At 39.6% G+C, this 20,618-nt stretch overlaps 3 protein-coding genes across 3 annotated transcripts; all 3 read right to left on the bottom strand.

Annotated features, from left to right (window-relative positions):
* Nucleotides 1-1,240: 1,240 nt before the first annotated feature.
* Nucleotides 1,241-4,487, bottom strand: LOC121524176 (free fatty acid receptor 3-like). The gene is made up of 2 exons (XM_041809442.1): nucleotides 4,415-4,487; nucleotides 1,241-2,434 (listed from the first exon to the last, which is right to left on the bottom strand). Exon 2 carries the CDS (start codon nucleotides 2,395-2,397, stop codon nucleotides 1,420-1,422), a length of 978 nt encoding a protein of 325 aa, XP_041665376.1. The 5' UTR covers nucleotides 2,398-2,434; nucleotides 4,415-4,487; the 3' UTR covers nucleotides 1,241-1,419.
* A 5,171-nt stretch (nucleotides 4,488-9,658) lies between these two features.
* LOC121524328 (free fatty acid receptor 3) lies at nucleotides 9,659-13,411 on the bottom strand. Its single transcript, XM_041809666.1, has one exon. It carries the CDS (start codon nucleotides 11,613-11,615, stop codon nucleotides 10,545-10,547), a length of 1,071 nt encoding a protein of 356 aa, XP_041665600.1. The 5' UTR covers nucleotides 11,616-13,411; the 3' UTR covers nucleotides 9,659-10,544.
* Nucleotides 13,412-13,925: 514 nt separating this feature from the next.
* Nucleotides 13,926-20,471, bottom strand: tekt2 (tektin 2 (testicular)). The gene is made up of 10 exons (XM_041809584.1): nucleotides 20,375-20,471; nucleotides 19,215-19,374; nucleotides 18,954-19,079; nucleotides 18,114-18,319; nucleotides 17,882-18,025; nucleotides 17,541-17,655; nucleotides 16,141-16,248; nucleotides 15,850-15,993; nucleotides 15,634-15,713; nucleotides 13,926-15,269 (listed from the first exon to the last, which is right to left on the bottom strand). The coding sequence occupies exons 2-10, from the start codon at nucleotides 19,368-19,370 to the stop codon at nucleotides 15,065-15,067; spliced, it is 1,284 nt and encodes a 427-aa protein (XP_041665518.1). The 5' UTR covers nucleotides 19,371-19,374; nucleotides 20,375-20,471; the 3' UTR covers nucleotides 13,926-15,064.
* Nucleotides 20,472-20,618: the final 147 nt, after the last annotated feature.

The following is a 20,618-nucleotide window of genomic DNA, read 5'->3' as shown; positions in this document are numbered from 1 at the left end:
CCTGCTTCTGCAGCCTCACATCCCTTGATTTTTGATTACTTTATCCCTCACTCCAATAAAACTCTCATCTTTGATTAAACTGTTCTTGTTCTACTGTGAGTCACAGGAAAGGATGTTTACCCATGACACCTGATGGAACAGGTTCCAGCTTTAGTTATATACAGAGGTCACTGAGTGCAGCGCTGGTCTTTTAAAAATGAACACTGTGACCCCACTATGAGCCCACCTCTCTGAGAAGTGACATCTAATTTTGCTATCTACAGTCATAACTCAAAAATTGAGCACTTGGACAGCTTTGATCTTGCATTTAAGGGCATTTTTTAGATTTGACTGTGCCTAAACATGATTACAACCTCCCAGCTGATCTGCATTCAGATTAATAACATCGTTCCATGCCTCAGCTCACTTGCTTAAACACAGATCTATATAGTTGGTTTGCAAATCTGCCAAAAAGAAGAAAGAAAAAGCAACCGCATTGCATCAGGGATTGAGACATCTTTTTATAATCTGTGCAGACAAAAGAGTCCATCCTGCTACTATGGAGGTTAAGTGTCTGCTAAACAAAGTAAATATGGATCTGTTTTAATATCCCTCTGTTTTGGTTAAGAGCTGCGCACAGCTCAAGGAAAAATAGGCGAGCCCTCTGCTCCTTAGTTTCTGTGCGCGAGAGACGTGCATTTCGTTGCATGAGTCTGCAAGCCTGGACGTGTAAACATGCAAAGAAGGTGAAAAACAAGCCAAGTCACAGCCAAAAATTGCGCCTTCCAGTTTGAAACAAGCTTTACACCTGTTTTTGTCGTAACACTCACAGCGCTTAGACAAAAACAACTGAACCTTTGGAAAAGAGCCATGCTCATCAATGTCACTGCTCTCTTACTGACCAATCAAAATCAAGAAGGGGCAGAACCTCTCAAATCACCTTTGTCATGTCCAATCAATTTACTTTACCACCATGGACTCCAATCAAGCAACAATCAAAAGAAATGGGAGGAATCTGAATTTAGTGGGTACTGTATCCTGTGTACTGTGTCATACATCCTAATATACTTTTGTCTTTATTCATTTCAATTACAATCAATTCAATTCAAAAGTTAGTCAAATTTCTGGGTACTAAAATCTCCATACTCAAGTATTGTTGGCAAAAGATGACCATTGTTCTTACATTCAGCCCTATAATCATCAATATATGTGCAAAATGCCATGATTATAACATTTAAGTATTGTTTCAGTGATCACAAAATATAGAAATACTAAGATGCTGGAGTTTAGATTTATTAATATGCCTTAAAACAGAGGAAGAAGATAATGTCAGATAAGCTTGGCTAGAGCAGAAAAACAATCATCAGCCCTTTATTTTTGCATGAAATTAAGAAACACGTCCCCTAGAGGTGCTTTATGTTCCTGATTCCTGCAGAACAATCAGTGAACAGGGGCTTTGCTGTGATGTACGATCATGGAGGGTCTCTGCTGAGGAGTCTTTTTACACCTCAGGATGTGCAGCTTGTCCATGACATTCCTGCAGCAGTGCTTTAACATGCTCCTGACCGCCGCTGACGAGAAGTAGAAGATAAACGGATCCAGGCAGGCGTTAAAGGTGCTGGAGAGCAAAGCCACGTGTCTCCACTCCTCGCTCTCCTGGCGAACGAACCCCACCACGTGGGAGGCGTTGTACGGCACGAAACAAACCGCGAAAACGATCAGCGTGCCGAGTGCCAGGCCGATGGCTCGCAGCCTACGTCGCCTGCTTATGTTGGGTAGACGGGACAGGATGAGAATGAAGTTGATGTAGCAGAAGCAGCAGATGAAGAAGGGGATGCAGAAGAGGACGAGGAAGAGCTCAAGGCGGACCGGCAGCACGATGGCTAGTTCATCGTCTGTGAAATCCAGGTAGCAGGTGGGTGGAGGTGAGGTAGGGCTAGTGCTGTTGCTGCTGTAGCTGTCTGCGTCTCTACTCCACTGGGCGTAGGGCATGATGTAGACGATGAGGAGGTTCAAAGAAGTCACCAGCCAGAAAGTGAGGCTGGCTAACACTGCGTAGCGAGGTCTGCGCCACATGGAGTACCTGAGAGGGAAGGCGACCCCGAGGTAGCGCTCCACGCTCACAGCCGTGAGGAGCAGGGTGCCGTTGTAGATGGTGACGTAGAAAATGAACCCAGTGAAGGGACACAGGTTGTAGGGTAACAGCCACACCATTTTATCAGACGCCTCCTTCATTTTAAAAGGCAAGAAGGCGAGGAAGATGAGGTCAGAGATGGTGAGGTTGAGGAGGAGGATGTCGATCGGGGCTGCCTTGCGTCGAACTTTGCGGTAGAAGGTGAAGAATGCCAGGATGTTGGCAGGGACCCCCATCAGGAAGGTGACGATGTACACGGCGAGCAAGAGTTTACTGCACAGCATGTCGGATGGTCAAAGCAGGGAAAGACTCGATCAGACTCTGGAGACAAGAAACAAGAACGATTATATGTCAAAGGACAACAGGCTTAAACATCTTCAAGAGCTGATAGTGCAGTAAACCCGTCTGTGGTTACAGCCTCCAAAAGTAGTATGGGAGGTAGAGCTCTCAGTAATCAGGATGATCTGTTTGGAGAGGCAGACACCCCCTCTCTTTTTATGAATTTGTTCAACTTTTTTTTTAAGTCTTTTGGTGAGTTTCTCTTGTGATTTGACACATCTAGAATTTATGGATATAAGCTTATGATGTTGTTGAGTTGATAACATTTAAGACAGACATTGTTTTTGAGCCCATCTGCTAATGTGCACAGCCTGCTAGAGCAGATGAATAAGGTCCTCGACCACCACCTCAAGCAGACTCAGGCCCGATTATGTCACACTGACCAAATAAAACTGGACTTTGAGATGAAGTGTACTCAGATCTGGACCCAGGTCCCTCATGTTTAAGCCCCCTCACAGGCAACAGTAGAAGGTGAACTATGTGATGAAGCACACGTTTCAAATCAAACAAACAAGCACATGACGAGAAACTCCACAGCTAGCAAAATGTAAGCAAAGATTATGGGAGTATTTCGGATTTTTGTAAATACAAGGATGTCCAGAGGTAGACATGAGCCACACAAAACAAGGTAAAATACTGCAACAACACGGCAAACCTTCAGACAAGTTGCTATGATATCAGCTATGCTTGCTGCATGTGGCCGGACAGTCTTGCAAATACAAGTGGACTCATATTTTCATAAATTGAAACCAGATATTGTACCAAAAAAAAAAAAAAAAGGGTAAGCAAGGCATCAAAGTTTAAATGTGGATTGGTAATAGCTCTGGGATAATGAAAAGATTATTTGAATGCAATTCTTGGATCCCTGAAGACCTGAGCTCATTAAAACTAGCTCTTTCAAAGTAGATGTCCGCTAATTATAAGCCATAAAATGCAGATTTTTATCAGTTTGGTGCAAATTTCAGAAATAACCACTTTAGGAAAACTTTAAGAGCCATAAAAGCAGGTTGAAGTTTTTCTACAGTCAGCTGTGCAGAAACATCAGAGCAATGTAAACTAATGTCATCTGCATCTGACTATTTAGGAGGAAACAACATTATTAATGTAGCTAGTGAATAAAACAGGACCCAAAACTGATCCTCGTGGGACACCTTTAGATAAAGATAAAGAATCAGATTTTCTGGCCTGAACACACCTTAGAAACTGTTTTGTCTTTCTACCTTGGAGCAACCAAAATAATTTTGTGTAAAATGCTTGGCAAAAACAAAATGTAAAGAAAGGGGGAAGGGGAAATATTGAACTACGCTACAAAAATACTGTACATTCATTTAAACTTTTTCCAGAGTCACTTAAATCATCTTTTCTCCTCATTCTGGACTTCTTCATGTCCACATGCCTTAATGCGTCGTTGCTGCAGTGTGATTGGCTGATTAGATATTTCTGTTAATGAGCAGTTGATCAGGTGTACCTAATAAAGTGGCCAGTGAGAGGGCATAAACAGTCCTTATTATTGGGGTTGACCTAAATTTCACTTAGAGTAAAATGACCCAGAGCTTTTAATTTGACCATTTATCTCCCATGCTTACACATTACTATCAAGGACAAATCAATTAAAACATAAATATAAAGCTGCTTGGAAAGCTGGACTGGAAAAAGCACTGGGCACTGAGCAATGGGACAGCCTTAGCCGTCATATTTTGGAGAAGAACCAGATCTTGTCAGGATGTTGATGGACTTTAAGCACCTGCATGCAATAATGCAAGTTATTCATTTATGATGTGTCGGCAGTATTGTATCCAACCTCTGCTACACATCAGTGTGTGCTCTCTTTCCTGTCTGCTTTCGTCTACTGCCATAAAAATGACAAAAGTTTGAAAAACATTTTTTACTACATAGGTTTACAGCTCAATTAATTATTGTTCCTGAGCAAAAGTAAGATGTAAGAAAGTAAGACAAACTCACCTGTCAGGCTCGCACAGCTCTCCTCTCCATCCCTGTGTTGTTGTCTCGGTGTGATGCTGCAGCTCTCTGTCTGCACACTCCTGGAAGCAGACTGTGTGATCAGATCAGACAGCTACACTTAATATGCATGTTCTTCTGAAGATCTGCCGTCTCTCCTTCAACGGAGGAAATTTAATTAGCTTCTGACTGCGGTCTTTGTTTTCATCGCTCTCTCTAAACAACATCTCCCAGCAACCTCTCCAAAGCTGGAAGTGACGTCTGCAGAAATGTGAGATGATAAGTTTTAATGTGAAAGGTCAGGACAGATCAGAAAGGAGGGTGAATGTTGGAGGTGATTATGAAAGAGACAGAGATTCATCTCTTTGTTTGACCCACAAGAGGGCAGAAAATCCCGATTAACTTTTAGAGACTAAATGGTGCAGCCCTTATTTTCTCTTCACAATGCTCAAAGCAACAAACAAGAATCTACAGAAGCCTTGAGTGGACATGCTTGCAATCATCTTAAAATGCCATGATTTGAAGTCAATTATTTTAACACTGCAAGTTTTCTTGAAGAGGAAAGGGTTAATTCTGTCAACCCAGCAAGCCAAACAACCTCGATTGAAGTGGTGATTTCCTGGAGTAACCAGATCTTTTATTATGAAAGGGGTTCTGGTTGTGTCAATCAAACTTAATGTCTGCTTTATTCAGATTAATTTGAACTTTCTGTCTATGAGGGCATTTTAATGTCTTTATCATCCTTGATCTGACATTTCTGGTTTGAATGAGTTGATATCAAGAGACCATCCATACATGTTTGATTGCACTATTGATGTTGTACAGACTTTAATTCAACACATCTAAAAAGAAGTAGGGACATTGTGTAACACCCCCTCTCCTTTTAACAACAGTCTGTAAACATCAGGGAAATGAGGAGACCGGTTTCTGGAGTTTTAGGAGAGGAATGCTGTCCCATTCTTGTCTGATGTAGGATTCTACCTGGGGAGATTTTTGTTTAATGATGAGCCAAATGTTTGTAAAACATGCAAAAGATCTGGACTGCAGGGAGGCCAGTTCAGCACCCGGACTCTTCTACTGTGAAGCCATGCTGTTGTGATAAATGCAGTATGGGGTTTGGCATTCCCTTGCTTAAATATGCAAGGCCTCCTCTGAAAGAGACATCGTCTGGGTGGAAGCATATGTTGCTCTTAAACCTCTACATCAGGGGTGTCAAACTGAATCACAGAAGGGGCCAGATTCAGAATTTGGGTCTAACCTGAGGGCCTAACAGGGTCAATATTTAACAATAGACCATCAACCTAAATGATATGATATTAAAAGGTCAACATGATAAGTTAAAAACTCAAAATCTGAGATAAAAAGTCAAACTTATGTTTTAGAGGTAAAAACATGACATTTAAAGTCAAAATAATGTTTTCAAATGGCAAAATATGAGATAGAAATCAATATTTTAACATTCAAAAATGACATAAAAGTCAAAATCATGAGTTTTAAAGGTCAAAATATGAGATAAAAGTGAAAGTTAGGAGTGTTAATGCTCAGCAAAAAAGGGGATAAAATTTTTAGTTTTAAAAGTCAAAATATTAAAAAAAATGAGAAATCATGAGTTTAAAAGGTAAAAAATGAGATAAAAGTCAAAGTTAGAAGTTGAAAAAGGTCAAAACTGAGATAAAATTCAAAATCATGACTTTAAAAGTGCAAAATAGGATTTAAGATTTAATATTATGAATCTAAAAGATAAAAAATATGGGATAAAAAGTAAAAGCAATGAGATGTAAACCATAAACCATAACTTTGAGATGCAAAATTGAAAATAAAGAGAGAACACAAATTTCTCCTACGTCCCTGACTTTTTATCAAATTATTTCTTCTGTGTACTTTTTCTCATTTTTATGACTTAACAAGGATATTATCATCAAGATTAAGTTTACATTTTATACTGAAGGATATCTGCAGACCTCATGGGCCAGTTATAATAAAAATATCATATGATCTGGTGGGCCAGATATTACATAATACATCACCTGATAACAGCAGAAAAACTGAAATCTTACTTTAAACTGTAAGCTTTGAGTTGATACTGCTGGAACGTGAAGGGAAAGATCTTTATTATCAGGATCACTGTCAGCTGTTGGTCAGTGTTCTGGTGCTGTAATGTTACTTAAAGTCAATTTTATTTTGATAAAGTTAACACAATATTTGCCTTACACTACAGCTGTAAAGGATACAGATCTGACAGTGGCAGCTCATCTAGAACTCTTCAGCAACCCCCTAAAGGTCTCTTAAAGTGGGCTTGAAAGAATGGGTCTGCACACATTTACATATAAAGTAATTTCAAATTAAAAGCTTGTAAAGAAAAAAGTAGAAGTTTGAGTGACGATGACTTACATGTTCTCCAGTTCAGGTAGTTTACTCGTGTTGATGGAACCACTGGGAATCGTCTGATTAGCCTGTTGTCCACCAGTTCGTCAGTTTGAACCAAAATCCTTCCAGCAACTTCTCTTTTATACTGTGTGTCTGCACAGCAACTTAGATAAAAAAAGGTGTGATATAGTCTGCGTCCTGGTGCCAAATGATCCCTGGGTGATCTTTACTAGCTGAAGTTGAGCCTTAAGGACACATTAAGAGCAGATGGTTCATGTGAAGGTTTTTATATGGGAGGTCAGTATTTACTCCCAACAAAAGAGGGAACACCGACCAACTGAGAGGATTCAATAAAATCCCTTTAACACAGGCAGCATAGCAGGTTAGCCAAACAAAGGCAGAACACGCTGTTGTATTCATCTCAAGATGTTTTTATATGAAATTTTGAAAGTAGATCAGAGTTCAAATAACTTACTGAAACATGAATTATTTAAGCAAACTACTATAAGTCTGCTAAACTGTCCTGCAACAAAGTGCACTCAAAGCCTCTGTGAGGAGCTTTGGGGCTGTGTTGATTTTGGCGACCCCTGTAGACAAAACAGGACAATTGATCTCTTGCTGATCTTGTCCAGTATACAGTATGTAATGGTGCTTTTCTACGTGTGGAGCTGACTTGACTCGGCTCAACTCTGCTCCGTTTTGGTATCAGGGCCTTTTTTTTCATTTACAGTAGCTATGTACTTTATTAGTACCTCCTCAACGTAGGTGAGGCCGTCACGGCTTACCTGTGCCAAACTGCTGTGACATCCAACACAAGAACAAAGGAGGACATTGAGGTGATTGTGTAACTGCTCTTCAGTCTGCAGCTTTTTGGCTCGACAAGGAGACAGGTTTTGTTCCAGAGATGGTTGCAAGGGGTGAAACAAAACACCACCAAAAGTACAGGAGAGTTAAGGATATATACAGCAGTACAAAGCCGACTACGAGATGGGTTTGGTCTCAGGTTTACCCACAGTAGGAGATGCACTGAATCCAGTTTGACTGGCTGATTTCCATTTCTGAAATTAGTCCTGGTCTGACCTGCTGATACCAGTTTTGTCCAATACCAATTTTCTTTCTTTGAAAAAAAAAAAAAAAAAAAAAAGACAAAAACTTTATTGACAGGTCTTCTTTTTTTACATTGCCTCTAAAGGATGTTATATGTTATTTAATTATTACAATAAAAAAATGGCTATTCATTGACATTTAATTGTAAAAAAAGAACTTCAAATGTGCAGCAGGTCACATGATCACCTCTTATTCTAACTTAAATTAGTCCCATAATAAAAGTGTTGTAATATTTTTTAAGTAAAATACAAAGATGTTTGAAATATATATTTAATACAGCTGCCAAGATTAATGCCATTAATCATGATTATTTAAGGTCCAAAATAAATACACTAACCTTTTTTTTTTTTTTATCAGCGATTAATCTAATGCTTTCTTTTCACTCTTTATTCAGGCTACTGCAGCTTCTTTAATCTCATTTTACTGAAAAAAATACTCACAGACAGCTGAGTGTACTAGTCAAGTCATCCACACCTTGTGTTGTTAAAAATGGACCTTTTTACCGTCCACTTGTCTCCTTTCCAGTCTGTACCAAGGTCCTTTTTCTGTGGCTAAATTAATGTTAAAAGCTACCTATAAAGTAGGTCTGTACCCAAACATGAAGTTAATAAACCTTAGTTTAAGAAAGCTGACAAATCCAGAATGACACAAAGACTGTTTTACGTGCAAAATAGTGGAATTTAAAAATAACAAAGGGTGTGATTATCAGACATCAACAACAGGAGTTCCTTGATTAATCACGATTAAAATCTGTAATCTTTAGACAGCCCTAATATTTAAATAAATATTTAATATGTGCATAAAGTTTATATTCTAGAAAGATCTAAACAGCAATTATAAACACTCATTATTCCTGCTTGTGTAACATACTGGTAACTCTTTATAACAAATCCTAGAAACAGAGATGCTTTTTGCTTTACTTAGCAGTATTGGTAACAGATGGACAGGGCGAAAAAGAACAATATAACACCTGCAAATGTTTTAACTTTTCTTTATTATCAAAAGAGAACAGACATTCAACACATTTCATTCCATATTTCATCTTGACAGACATTTAGGAGCACATTAAAAGAAAACAGAAATATTAAAATGCTGATTAAAATGCCAACTACTGCACATCTTTTCTAAAATGTGATTTTTATTTTTATTCAATAACATTTTTTCATGTGTCAGTAGAGCCATTTTAACTCATCACTGTCAGTAAAGGACACTAGTAAATATCTGATGCATACATGTACCCATGAGCCATGTGGTTTATCTGTCCAAATACAGCCATAAATGCTGATTTAAGCCACAAGCGTGTTTAATAAGCCAAAATATTATCAGGCTGAGGTCAGCTGATGTTATATCTAGTCTAATAAGAGGGAAAACAAAACTAGGTTAAAACCTAGAATATGGCTAACCGTAACTATCTGGGATGTCTGTTGAAACGCCGGACTGAATTGTGTGTTCTGGCAGTGATTGGTTTTTGGGGTGTGTAATTATGCTGTCCCATGTCTGTGGGTTGAGAATTAAAGAACCCTAAAAGTTTAAAACATAAAGCCCTGCTGGCAGGAAATGGCTAACCTGACACGCCAGATCGACTCATATATCCATTGCATGAATATATTTGACATTCATCTGGGAAAGCTCCTATAGAAAGCATTTGGGAAGGGTATACTTTTCAGAAAATCCTCAGGTGATTGGAGGAACGTCCTGTCTGTCACATTCATGACAGACCAATCAGAGTGACAGATGACATAGGGTGCATGCCCTACTCTTGTGCAGGCTACCACCGTTTTAGATTGTTAACGGCAGAGCTTTGTCTAAAATTGATGCCAAGGCCACTCGAGAGGTCGTGCAAAAAAATCTCTGCCAAGAGAAGCTTTCAGTGTGACTCTTTGCTCTTGTGTTAAAAAGAAATGTGGTCCAGTTCTGATTAAACTGCTGCTTTCCTACAGCTACGTCTGAGCTAATGGCGACCACGGCAGCAGCCTTTGGATACACCGGAAAACCCCACCGTAATGATCGTAAACCCATGTCAAAACAGACCGGGAGAAGAGCGAAAACATTTTCTGTCACAGAAAGCTTTCAGTGTTGCTCTCTGCCCTTGTTATGATAAAGAAATGTTGTCCCGTTCTGACAAAACTGCTGCTGTGGCTAAGTCTGAGCTAGTCACTCCACTAGCAACTACTGCCCACAACCGTTCACACAACAAGTAATCCTTTCCCCTGTAACTCTCACATACTCATGCCGTAGCAGGTTGGCAGAAGAGCAAAAACATCTTTGACATCATGAGATGTTTCATACAGAAACGTGGTCCAGTTCTAGTAAAACCGATGCAATGCTAAAACTGCACGCGAGGTAATCACCACACTGGAGGCAGCCACTACTGACGGCTTTGAGTACAACTAAACCCTGCCCATAATGCAACTCTATATGTATGGCTCTGAGAGTATTGTCACTCAGTCAGTGAGACAGACACACACATACAGACCCATGTGCAGGGCTGACATCAGCCAAAAAGCAGCTTTTCCAACTGTCTTCTGTCTAAACGTTTGATCTAAACTTGTTTCCTCATGATGTAGTGATGAACTTGGAGAAAAATGATTCTGATTAAATTATCAGTAAAAAGTGGTGACTTTAGATTCATTTGGGCAAGCTGAGAAATAGTTGTCCTCTATTCCTCAATGTTTTTATTCGATTCAACAGTGTCTTTTGAATCCCCTGATGTCTCCACCTTCTGTGACCTCACTCCTGACTCCTTAGTCTCTTCTGCAGCCACCTGGCTCCTCTCAGACCCTTTAGGCAGAGCTCTTATATTTGCAGCTCCATTAGCACTACCGTATTGATGCCTCAACCCTCCTCTACGGCTGTACTGGCTCTGCCGTCCACACACTCTTCCCATGATTCCCCTCGAAACAGCTGGCGACAGCATCAGCATGACCACTGGCTCCAGGAAAACATTACAGGAGCTCGTCAGCATAGCGTATGTCCTCCACTCAACATTCTCACCCGATACAAATCCTACGACGTGTGAGGCATTGTAGGGTGCATAGCACACCACAAACACAGCCAGCGTGGACAGAGCAACAGTCAGGACTCTTCTCTTCCCATAAGGGCGCAAGTTTGAGCGCCACACAAGGATGACACACCGCAGTGTGCAGAAAGACGTCAGAATAAGAGGCACAAGAAACAAAACGATGGCCATCTCCAGGCGTAGGGGCAGCAGAAGAGCTAGCTGTGAGGTGTTGAAGTGGTCATAGCAGACTGATGCATCACCTTCAACCGAGACAAAGTTAGCACCTTGTTCAGCCACCAGGCTGATACTGAGATGAATGAAGACGAAGACCCACAAGGCAGTGCTGATGAAGCAGGAGAGACGAGCACGCCGGTACCTTTTGTATACTATTGGGAAGGCGATGCTGAGGTAGCGCCCGACTGTCACAGCGGTGATGAAGAGGCAGCTTCCGTACAGTGAGGAGTAGAGGAAGAAGCTGTAGATGGGGCAGACGAGTGCAGGGAGCATCCAGTCTTGAAGTAAAGTCTCCACAGCTTTGATAGGCAACCAGACCACGAGCGCCAGGTTGGCCAGGCACAGGTTGAGGGCGTAGACCACGTTGGGTGTGGCGCCATGCTTGCGAGCCTTGCGAACGTACACGAACAGGACCAGAATGTTTGAAGGAAGGCCCAGCATAAAGGTGAAGATGTAGACGAAGAGCGCGACAAAATCCTGGATAGACACGTGCATTTCTTCAATTTAAGACATAAACACTGCTGAGAGGCACAGGAAGTCCAGGATAAAAGTAGCACTGCCTCCAATTTATCATGATAAGGTCAAGTCCTCAGAGATTCTTCCAAAAACAGGCAAACGGAAGTCTTGCTTGATGAGTTATAGGTTCATGGCTGCTCATCCATTTATAAAACCACTGGTCAAAGTCAAGTCCTTTCATTTTTTTGCTGGAAATTCCTTTTCAAATCTGATGCGAGCGCTGCTATAGGGACAGATTTCACCCTTTATCATGTTCAGACTGAGCTCTGAGTCATAGGGAATATCTCTGACACAGGTGACAGAAAAAGAGGCGTTGGCCACTTAGCCGTTGATGCATGTGGGCACAAAGGGGGCGAGGCACATACGACATCATGGCAGAGAAGCAGATAAAAAGATGCCTCCACTCATGCAGAAAAAGGGGCATTTAGCCGGCACCAGCCTGCCTTAATTGCCCTCTCAGAGAAGCCTAACAGACAGGTAGCATCTGGGCCCTTAAGTGAAATGATTCAGAATAATCAGCGTGTCAGGAAACACATGGTCATACCCTTAAAGCCGAGGCGGTCTAAGTGAACTGGAGGGCCAGGCAGTTAAGTCATAAATGTGCTCAAGCTGATGGTCCATGCGAGGATGGGATGGGTTGGGCTTTGGGAAACGGTGACTTGTTTGTGGCGTGAAGGCAGCTTTATGGTGGGGAATGAGATTTGTAGTGTATGTATGCGTGGAAGTTAGTGTAAGAGAGGAGTGGGTGGGTCATGCAGAAGTGCTGTTGGTGGAAAAAATGAAGCAGAAAAACACTGCAGCTTGTTTTATTCACGCAGATACCAAGAAATGATTTTCCAAGAACAGAGCTGCAGCAGTCAAAACATGGCAGCCAGCTGTTTGATCAGTCTATTGATCCATTGTGTGAACAAGTCTGTGTACAGTTACACTTATTATATGTTGAAATGAGTGCCACAAAGTAATTAGTACATATTTGCCCTGTTTACTGGCTGAAATGAGGCCAAACTCGGGAGTGCAACAAAAATATCAATACAGTGATTTGTCATAGTCCTGACTTGTGTTGGGCAATAAATGGATCACTGGTGAGAAATATCCATATTTGAATGATAAAGAAACCACACCACTCTAAAGGGTTTCCCTGCCAATTTGACTCACTACTTCATGACTCCTCACGTTGCAGTTATGACACAAACCGTGACACTGGGAGCAGAAGTTAACTGGCAAAAGAGGAAGTTAAAAGTGGGATAAAAAAAGAAGAGGATGTTGGACAGAGTGAAAAGAATTTAAAGGATAAACTGGTAAGAGGTGAAATTGTGGTGAATACATTAGCTTTGCATTTCTAAGGGTATTTCATTAAGGATGTAACAGTATCAAAACTCCCAATTAGACTTTGAATATTACAATTTGAGCAAAAAAAGTGCCATAGCTGTGCATTAAGCTTAAAAATATATACTTGAACATTTCCATTGGTATGTACACTTTGTGATGATGAGCCCCCAAGAGACTTTTGGCCTGGCCAGATTCTGCTCCTTGTATCTTTGCTAATCCTGTTGTATTGTTTCGTATCGCATCATATTGTAGCTTACCCTATTGTATCATATTGTTTTGTATCCTACCCTATTGTATTGTATCGCACCGCATCGTATTGTATCGTATCTCACCGTATCATATCATACCAGCTCCATGTTGATGTGTCCTTGGACCTTGATGTGACCCTGAACCAAGGTTGTTATAGTTACCTAAAACCAACTAGATAACTAAAACTAAAATGTGAAAATCATTTTAAGTTTACTGAAACTAAATAAAAACTAAGCTTTTCTAAAAACATGAAAACTAACTAAAACTTTATAGTGCACTTACAAAACAAACTAAAATCAAATAAAAATAAAGACTAAATATCCTTAGTTTTAGTCTTCGATACAACCATAACTGACTTCACACAGTGGTAGTTTTATGGCTGGAGTTGTATTCAAACATAAACTATTATCCAATAAAGTGATGTTAAGAGTAGCCTGTTTTAATATGTTTTTTAAAAAATTATGATGTTCACTCAGTCCTGATATCTAACACTAAAACTAATGAAAACTAAACTCAAATGAAGCATTTTTGCAAAATAACAATTAAACTAACAAACCAGCAGTAAAAATTAATTTAAACTAAACTGAAATTGAACACAGAAAGTGAAAACGAAATAAAAATGAAGTGGACAGTCATGCGACTTAAGTTGAGTTTATGTTGACTAGTCACTGGAGATAACGAGAATAAATCCACAAGAGAAGAAAAGACAGAAATTAACAATATATATTTGCAATCATACACTGCATACACTGTTAAAAACAAGTCACTTGTAACATCTGTACCAACCATCAATTTAGTGCAAAGGAAGAAATATTAGTATTGTGTTAGTCTTTCAGTCTACAAACAGCACATCAGGTGAGCATGCAGATAAATCTGTCTACTGACAAGAATATACGGCAGCCTACTGTAGATTTATTACAGGTGGTGGAAAACTGATAAGAGATTGTTTTTGTCCTAAACAGACAGTAAATTATCTTACACAAGAACTGACTTTGTAATCTCTGAGATAAACAGCAATCTAAACTTTGTTTAAGTCATTTTTTTCTCTCATTAAAACAAAAAAAAATGACAAAAACATCCATTTAAAGACACGACAGCTGGGGAGGGGAGTGTATCAAATGCTCGTTTACCAGATTATTTTTCCAATCTAAACCACGTATACTGCATGAGTTTAAAGTTCATGTCATGTGGACTGTTTTCATGCTCTGAAAAGCCTCCGTTGATCAAACACTATAAAGAGGTCAAACAAAACCATTAAAGTAAATGTTCAATAAAATTAATGACCTCAACAAATTTGAAAGTGAGCTTTACAGCAAGTAAATGTTTTTACACAACTGCTTACTTTTAGAAAAAGACAACAAACCTGCACAAACAGATTAAACCGACAAGGATTTCCATTTTAATCAAGTGGAGGAAAAACAAAATCCACATTTAAAAACATAATTTGTCATTTTTAGTCACATAAAGTACACACAGCACAACTCAAAGCAAACTACCCTCAACAAACAGAGTATAGACTGATCATAAGTGTTTTCGCATGAGAATACCATCTCTCTTAAATTAAATAAATAAATATAGAGAAATGTTTTGGTTCTTCACAGCTTATGGGGGTGAAGAACAGAATTAAAGGCATCATGTCTTATGCTCATAAATGTCTGTATGGTTTGAATCTTAAGTCAAAAGTGAGTGAAGCATCCTGTATATTTGCTGTCTCAAGCTGACAGCACACAGAATGATTTTCAAATCTTAACCTATTTTTTCTCCTAAATCTGCACTAAAATTGAGCTTGAAATCATCCAGTGTTTCACCAACTTTCTAGCCCTTCCTTTAAAGAACTGTTAACCCTGATCTTACTGGGTCAGCAGCTGCAGGTTGCTCCTCCCACTGGAGTTTGTTAGAGGCACCAGCAGTACCGGGGCTTTATCTTTGCAGTAGGCAGATGTGAGGCGGGTACGGGTGTTCATGCTTCGCTGTTCCAGAGACAGAGCTTCCTGTTTTCTGGAAAGATCCTGCAGCATGCGGCTGTGGTGGAGCTTCATCTTCTGCAGAGAGTTCCTGTGAGAGAAGAGGATGAGATAAATGTATAAGAGTAAGGAGGGAGTTCTCCCCTGGTTTTCAGGAACACTATAGGTACTATTTTTGTAGCTTAATCTCTCGGATTATATATGCCCTGCATTTGTTTATTTCTGATGATTACTTTTATGGATTCTTAACATTCTTAAATCATTGCCATAATCATATCAAAAATGGAAATCAACTTTTGTTAACAAGGCATTCTATCCTATTTTAATGTTGGGTGTTTGACTTTCCTTTACACACAGCCTGGTTCATTCATAAATATTTGCTAAGTAACTGGTCAATATAAACATGGATGACCTATATATTTCACAGAAATTAAAGTATGAGAACAGTGACTCACTGCGCCTCAGAGAGTTTCTGTTTCAGGGCAGTGATTGTTGCTTCAAGCTGATGGACCTCATTCACAAGGCAATGCTGCACCTGCAAACACAGGAAGAAAGCCGTTCATCAAATCTTACAAAGATCATATTTACCAACCTAAACTTGTTTGTTCTGTCATGGTAAAACTGCTTTTATTAACTGTAATATTTTATTAACTGTAGTATTTCACTCAGACCTCATCTCTGCAGAGGTCCATGCCAGATCTGCTTGTCCTGTTCTCCAGTCGGGTGTGAGCCAGCTTCAGGGAGGCCGTTTTCGCCTGCAGATCCGCATCCAGCCCGTGGATGTCACTCTCCATTTCTGCCATTTCATCTTCAGTCTAACAGGAATAAATACAAAAAAGAAATCATTTGAGATATTACCCTCGGCCAAAAAGCTTGCTCAGCTGTCGCTTTGCTTTAAAACTGGGAAAACTGTAGAATGTGTGTAAAATATAAGTTATTAGTATGAGCTTGAGACATCTTACATTTTTTATTTGCCATTCGAGCTCATCACGGGCCTGCTCTTCATGGTGATTACGTTTTCGGAGAGCAAACTCTGTGGCTCTGCGTTGATTGTCCAACTCATTCTGCAGCTAAAAAAAGAGAAATAAATTATGGTAAATTTGCCGTATCAACAAAGAAAATAGAGCAAGAATGATGCTAATATTCCTTTAAAGTTTGGAAAATAAAGCCGAAAACTAAACCCATTAACCTCCTGGGACATGAGGTTTTTTTTTGGGATGCATTTTTAGTTTCTCCCTCTTTGGGAGAAGTGGGACCTGATAAGTATCAAACCTGAGCCTTGTCTTTTCAGTTCAGCACAGCTGGTAGAGCGGGTGCCCATATAGCCTACTATGGTTATAGTCGACACACTGGTACCAGGACTGAATCCTGGTCTCAGTGCATCTTTGGTGCATGTCTTCCCCACTCTCTCTCTCTCCCTATGTTTCCCGTCTCTTCAGCCATCTTATCCAATAAAGGCAAAAAAACCCAAAAATAATCTATAAATCTAAATATCTGTGTATATATATCAGAGATTTCCAACATAAGAAATACCCCCAAATTCCCTAAAATTCCCATACCTTAAGGAAAAAAATCTTCAACAGTTCATAATATTCTTTAAATCCCAATAAAATACCCCATAATGTCCTCAAATATTCCTCAAACAATTCAGTGAAACTCTCTTATAAAACTGTAAGGTTTAAATACATTATCACAAAAAAAAAAATCCAAGAAAATGTTCAACCCAATTTCCCATTATTTAAAGCAAACTCCACCCTAAATTTCTAATCAAATGTCCAAATATCCAGAAATAAATTCCCCAAAATTTCATGGAAAATTTTCATTTTAATCTAAAAGTACCAGAACATTTCAAAGCAAATCCTCTCAGAAAATTCAAATCAAGCACTCAAAAAATATACAAACATATCTGCAAAAAAATGTACGTAAATTTCTAAAAGAAATTGAGATTAAATTCACCAAACATTCTTAGCAAATTACTTAAATTTCTATGAAAATTCTGGACAATTCTAATAGCAGAATATACTGCTATATTGTGAGAAAGCCAAAATGTAATGTTCTGATATGCACTTGCAGGGTCTCAAGAGGTTAAGATCATCACCCTCAATGGGCATTTTTTTGTACATGCTTCATTTATTGTATAGTTTATTAGTTTATTTGACAGGGGCCAGACACAACACAGCTGTTGAACCAGAGTTAGCTAATCTACATCTGTGGTTCCTTGGCAGGATGATGCAATTTCATTAATTGTAGTTTATTTAATTGTGTATTTAAGGTTTTTCTAAAGCTGGGTTCATCATAGAAAGTATCCTATCTGATAATTGAGCCATTTATTTACTCTACTATCAGCACATATAACACACACCTGGGCTGTGGTGAGACTCATGTCCTCCCTCATCTGCTGGGACACCTGCATGGCTTCCTTGGCACGAGCAACGTTATACCGGCTGAACTGGACCCACTCCTGAGGAGTCGTAGAGCTAAAATAATAAAACATTTTACAAAAGAGGTTACACAGATCAACTGAGATAATGAGACGTATTCAAGTGTGTCCTACGTATGTATTATTTTAGGGTTCATTACATTAATTAGAAGTTTTAGTGGAGGTAGAAAAAATGGTCATAATGTAGTTATAAAACTAACAAAAGACATAACACTGTATATCATTTCTCTGTTGTGTCAAGCACACCCTCATCCCAAGATTACCCTGATGGCACACGAGTAGGGTTGGGTTTCAGGGAAATCTGAGGTGACTTTATTGTAAGGGACAGACAGGACATATCAATGTCAAGGGCGTCCATCTTGTTCTGGAGGTCTGCAGTCAGCTGATGCCGAGCCTCCTGCAACACACTGTGAAATATAAACAAAGAACAATGATCAGAGATGGACAAAGACTGCCCATCCCGATGATTTAGGTGTTAGACATATCATCTCATACCACAGCTGCTCAAAGGCTTTGTCTATGTGCTGCTGCAGCTCCTGCTGCACTCTTTTGATCAGCTCTGCTTCTTTTTTCAGCTGCTCGTCTACCGGGTCGGTGACGAGCTCAAACCCCCGACGTCCATCTCTCAGTGTCAAGCACTCACTGGTGACCTCATTTGGAACATCAGTAGCAGCGAGGGCCTGCTCAGTTCGCTCTTTAGTCTGTCCAAACATACAGCATGTCAGAGATGAGGCCAACCATGGTCTTAATCTACTGAAGATTAGTCACTTCAAGTTTATTGAACATTTAGGCTCAATCCCAGCTCACCCCTTGGCCCCTAACATGTAACCCTGAAAACTTAAACAATAGGATTACGATGGCCCTTCAAATTAAGATTTTCAGAGGAACATTCCCACGTGAGTGTAATGGCAAATCTCACAAAACGCCTTGAAAATTAATAACAAGATGGCTGCAAAAACAATGAAAGAAGTGTAAAAATGTTAGAAATTTCTTTATTACTAAGATTATGAAAATTACTGCAGCCATTGGTTTAGTTAATGTTATTTCAGTGTACTATTGTGGTCATTTTATGTCTACATGCTACTGATAACTACTGATGATGTATCAGGGCCACAAATAATCATCCCATCATGTAGGGGGAGATTCCACTAATCATAGGGTCAAAAGGGCACTAAAATTAAGAGGTAGATGTCAGCAGTCATAGGAATGAGCCTTAATCTTAGAAAACACAAAATGCTCACACAGTGTGTAAGGATATGGCTTTTCAAAAATGTACATATTTATGATATTGTTAACATAAATGGCAATTATTTCAGAGGGATATGGACAAATCACCAGGGTCAAAGCCTCCATCTCTTCATCCACTTTCTGTGCACAGGTTTCTAACGCATCCCTCCATCGGGCGACATCCCAGGCCCTGTCACTCAACCTGCGAGAAGTCTCACTTTCATCCCAGGTTGTCTACAGAGAAAAGTTAAAGTGATCAAATGTGGATATATGGAAAAATTTATGTTACCCTGCTAAAGTCTTCCTCCTGTAGATAGTGAGCCTGACTGTAACACTTTCTGGCAGACATCTTCACAAATTAACACCCACCTTACAGCTGGTCTCATTGCGTAGCGACCTCCCTTCCTGCCGGATAACATTTGAAATGTGCCGCTCATGTTGTGCTGTGGCAGATAGCTGGTGGTTGTTACTGAACCACTCTGACACACTGTGGTGTAGGCCAGGCTTTGCAGGAAGCGCAGACATCCTCCTGTTGGAGAGACATGCAAACATCACAATCACTGTGATTTCCAGTGACATTCTTGCAGAAGTTCTTAAACAGTGCAGGATGATGCAAAACTCTGCAATTCTGTCAGCAGTCTGGTTGCACATGTACATTTCTTTACATGTTATTTTACATTTACAGTTTATTTCATATTATTCAAGTATCATAACAGAACAGGTACTGCTGTTCAATGGCCCTTTACTTTTATAAACTTATATGTTCTTTGAATTTCTTAACTTATATGCCAATACGCCTGATTGCTTTTCATGGTGCATAAATATTTACAGTTCAAGTCCAGCATAGCGGCTCTGAAAGGGGCAACAAAATCAGCATTAGCAGTTAATGGATATTCAACATCGTCTGCTTTCAAATATTTATGATAATGGCTAAAATAAATACAATTTTCTAATACATTTGGTTTGTATACAACTAGACTAATGTTCTCTAATTACACTTGCTTAGTCAATTTATTCTTTTTTGCTGTGGTTTGTGGCTATACAGTGGTTAATTGTTTGGTTTTCAAAAGCTGAATTACTAAAAAAAGCACAAATTTCTAGCTGGCTTTGAGTTGACTGATGTGTTCTCATACCACGTATTTCCAGTAGGTGTAGCTATTGACAAAACTATAACATGCCTGTTAATATTTCAATTTAGGTGTTCAGACATGTAGCCAGAGGTCTGTAAAACCAAGCATCAGCCATACAAAAATACGTGCCCCTGGCCTGTTCACATATGACATATGATATTTATGCAGTCTTCTACATAAATGACAATGGGGTCTCAACATGAACAATGTTCGCACATCGGTCATAAACCGGGCCGTTGAGGTTCCACGTAGAGGTGACACAAGGCCACGAAGTGTTACAATACTCCCCATAATACGAAATTTGTCGTAGAAAGTATTACTGCAGTAAAAGAGGTCACGTCTTAGTACAATGGCAAGTTTAAGCCTCATTTCAAAGTTTTTAAATAAAGTTTTACTCACCGGATTTCTAGAAGGTTCAAACAAACGGCGCGTGCTGTTTCTCTTGGACAAGTTTCACTATGGCAACAACTGCTCGCAGCGTCACCAGGCAACAAAACGACAAACGGTCAACTGAAATTTAAATAATTAAAGTAAGGGGGCACAGCTTGGATCATTCACCGACGTCTCAGGCCACAAGAGGAGTCAGGTACAAAGGCTTTATTAAATCAGTTAGCTTAAGAGTTGAATAATAATACGGTATGTT

This window comes from Cheilinus undulatus, linkage group 16 (assembly GCF_018320785.1).
Source record: "Cheilinus undulatus linkage group 16, ASM1832078v1, whole genome shotgun sequence".
Taxonomy (NCBI): domain Eukaryota; kingdom Metazoa; phylum Chordata; class Actinopteri; order Labriformes; family Labridae; genus Cheilinus; species Cheilinus undulatus.
The sequence above is the reverse complement of the archived record's forward strand: the minus strand, read 5'-3'. Positions and strand labels throughout refer to the sequence as shown.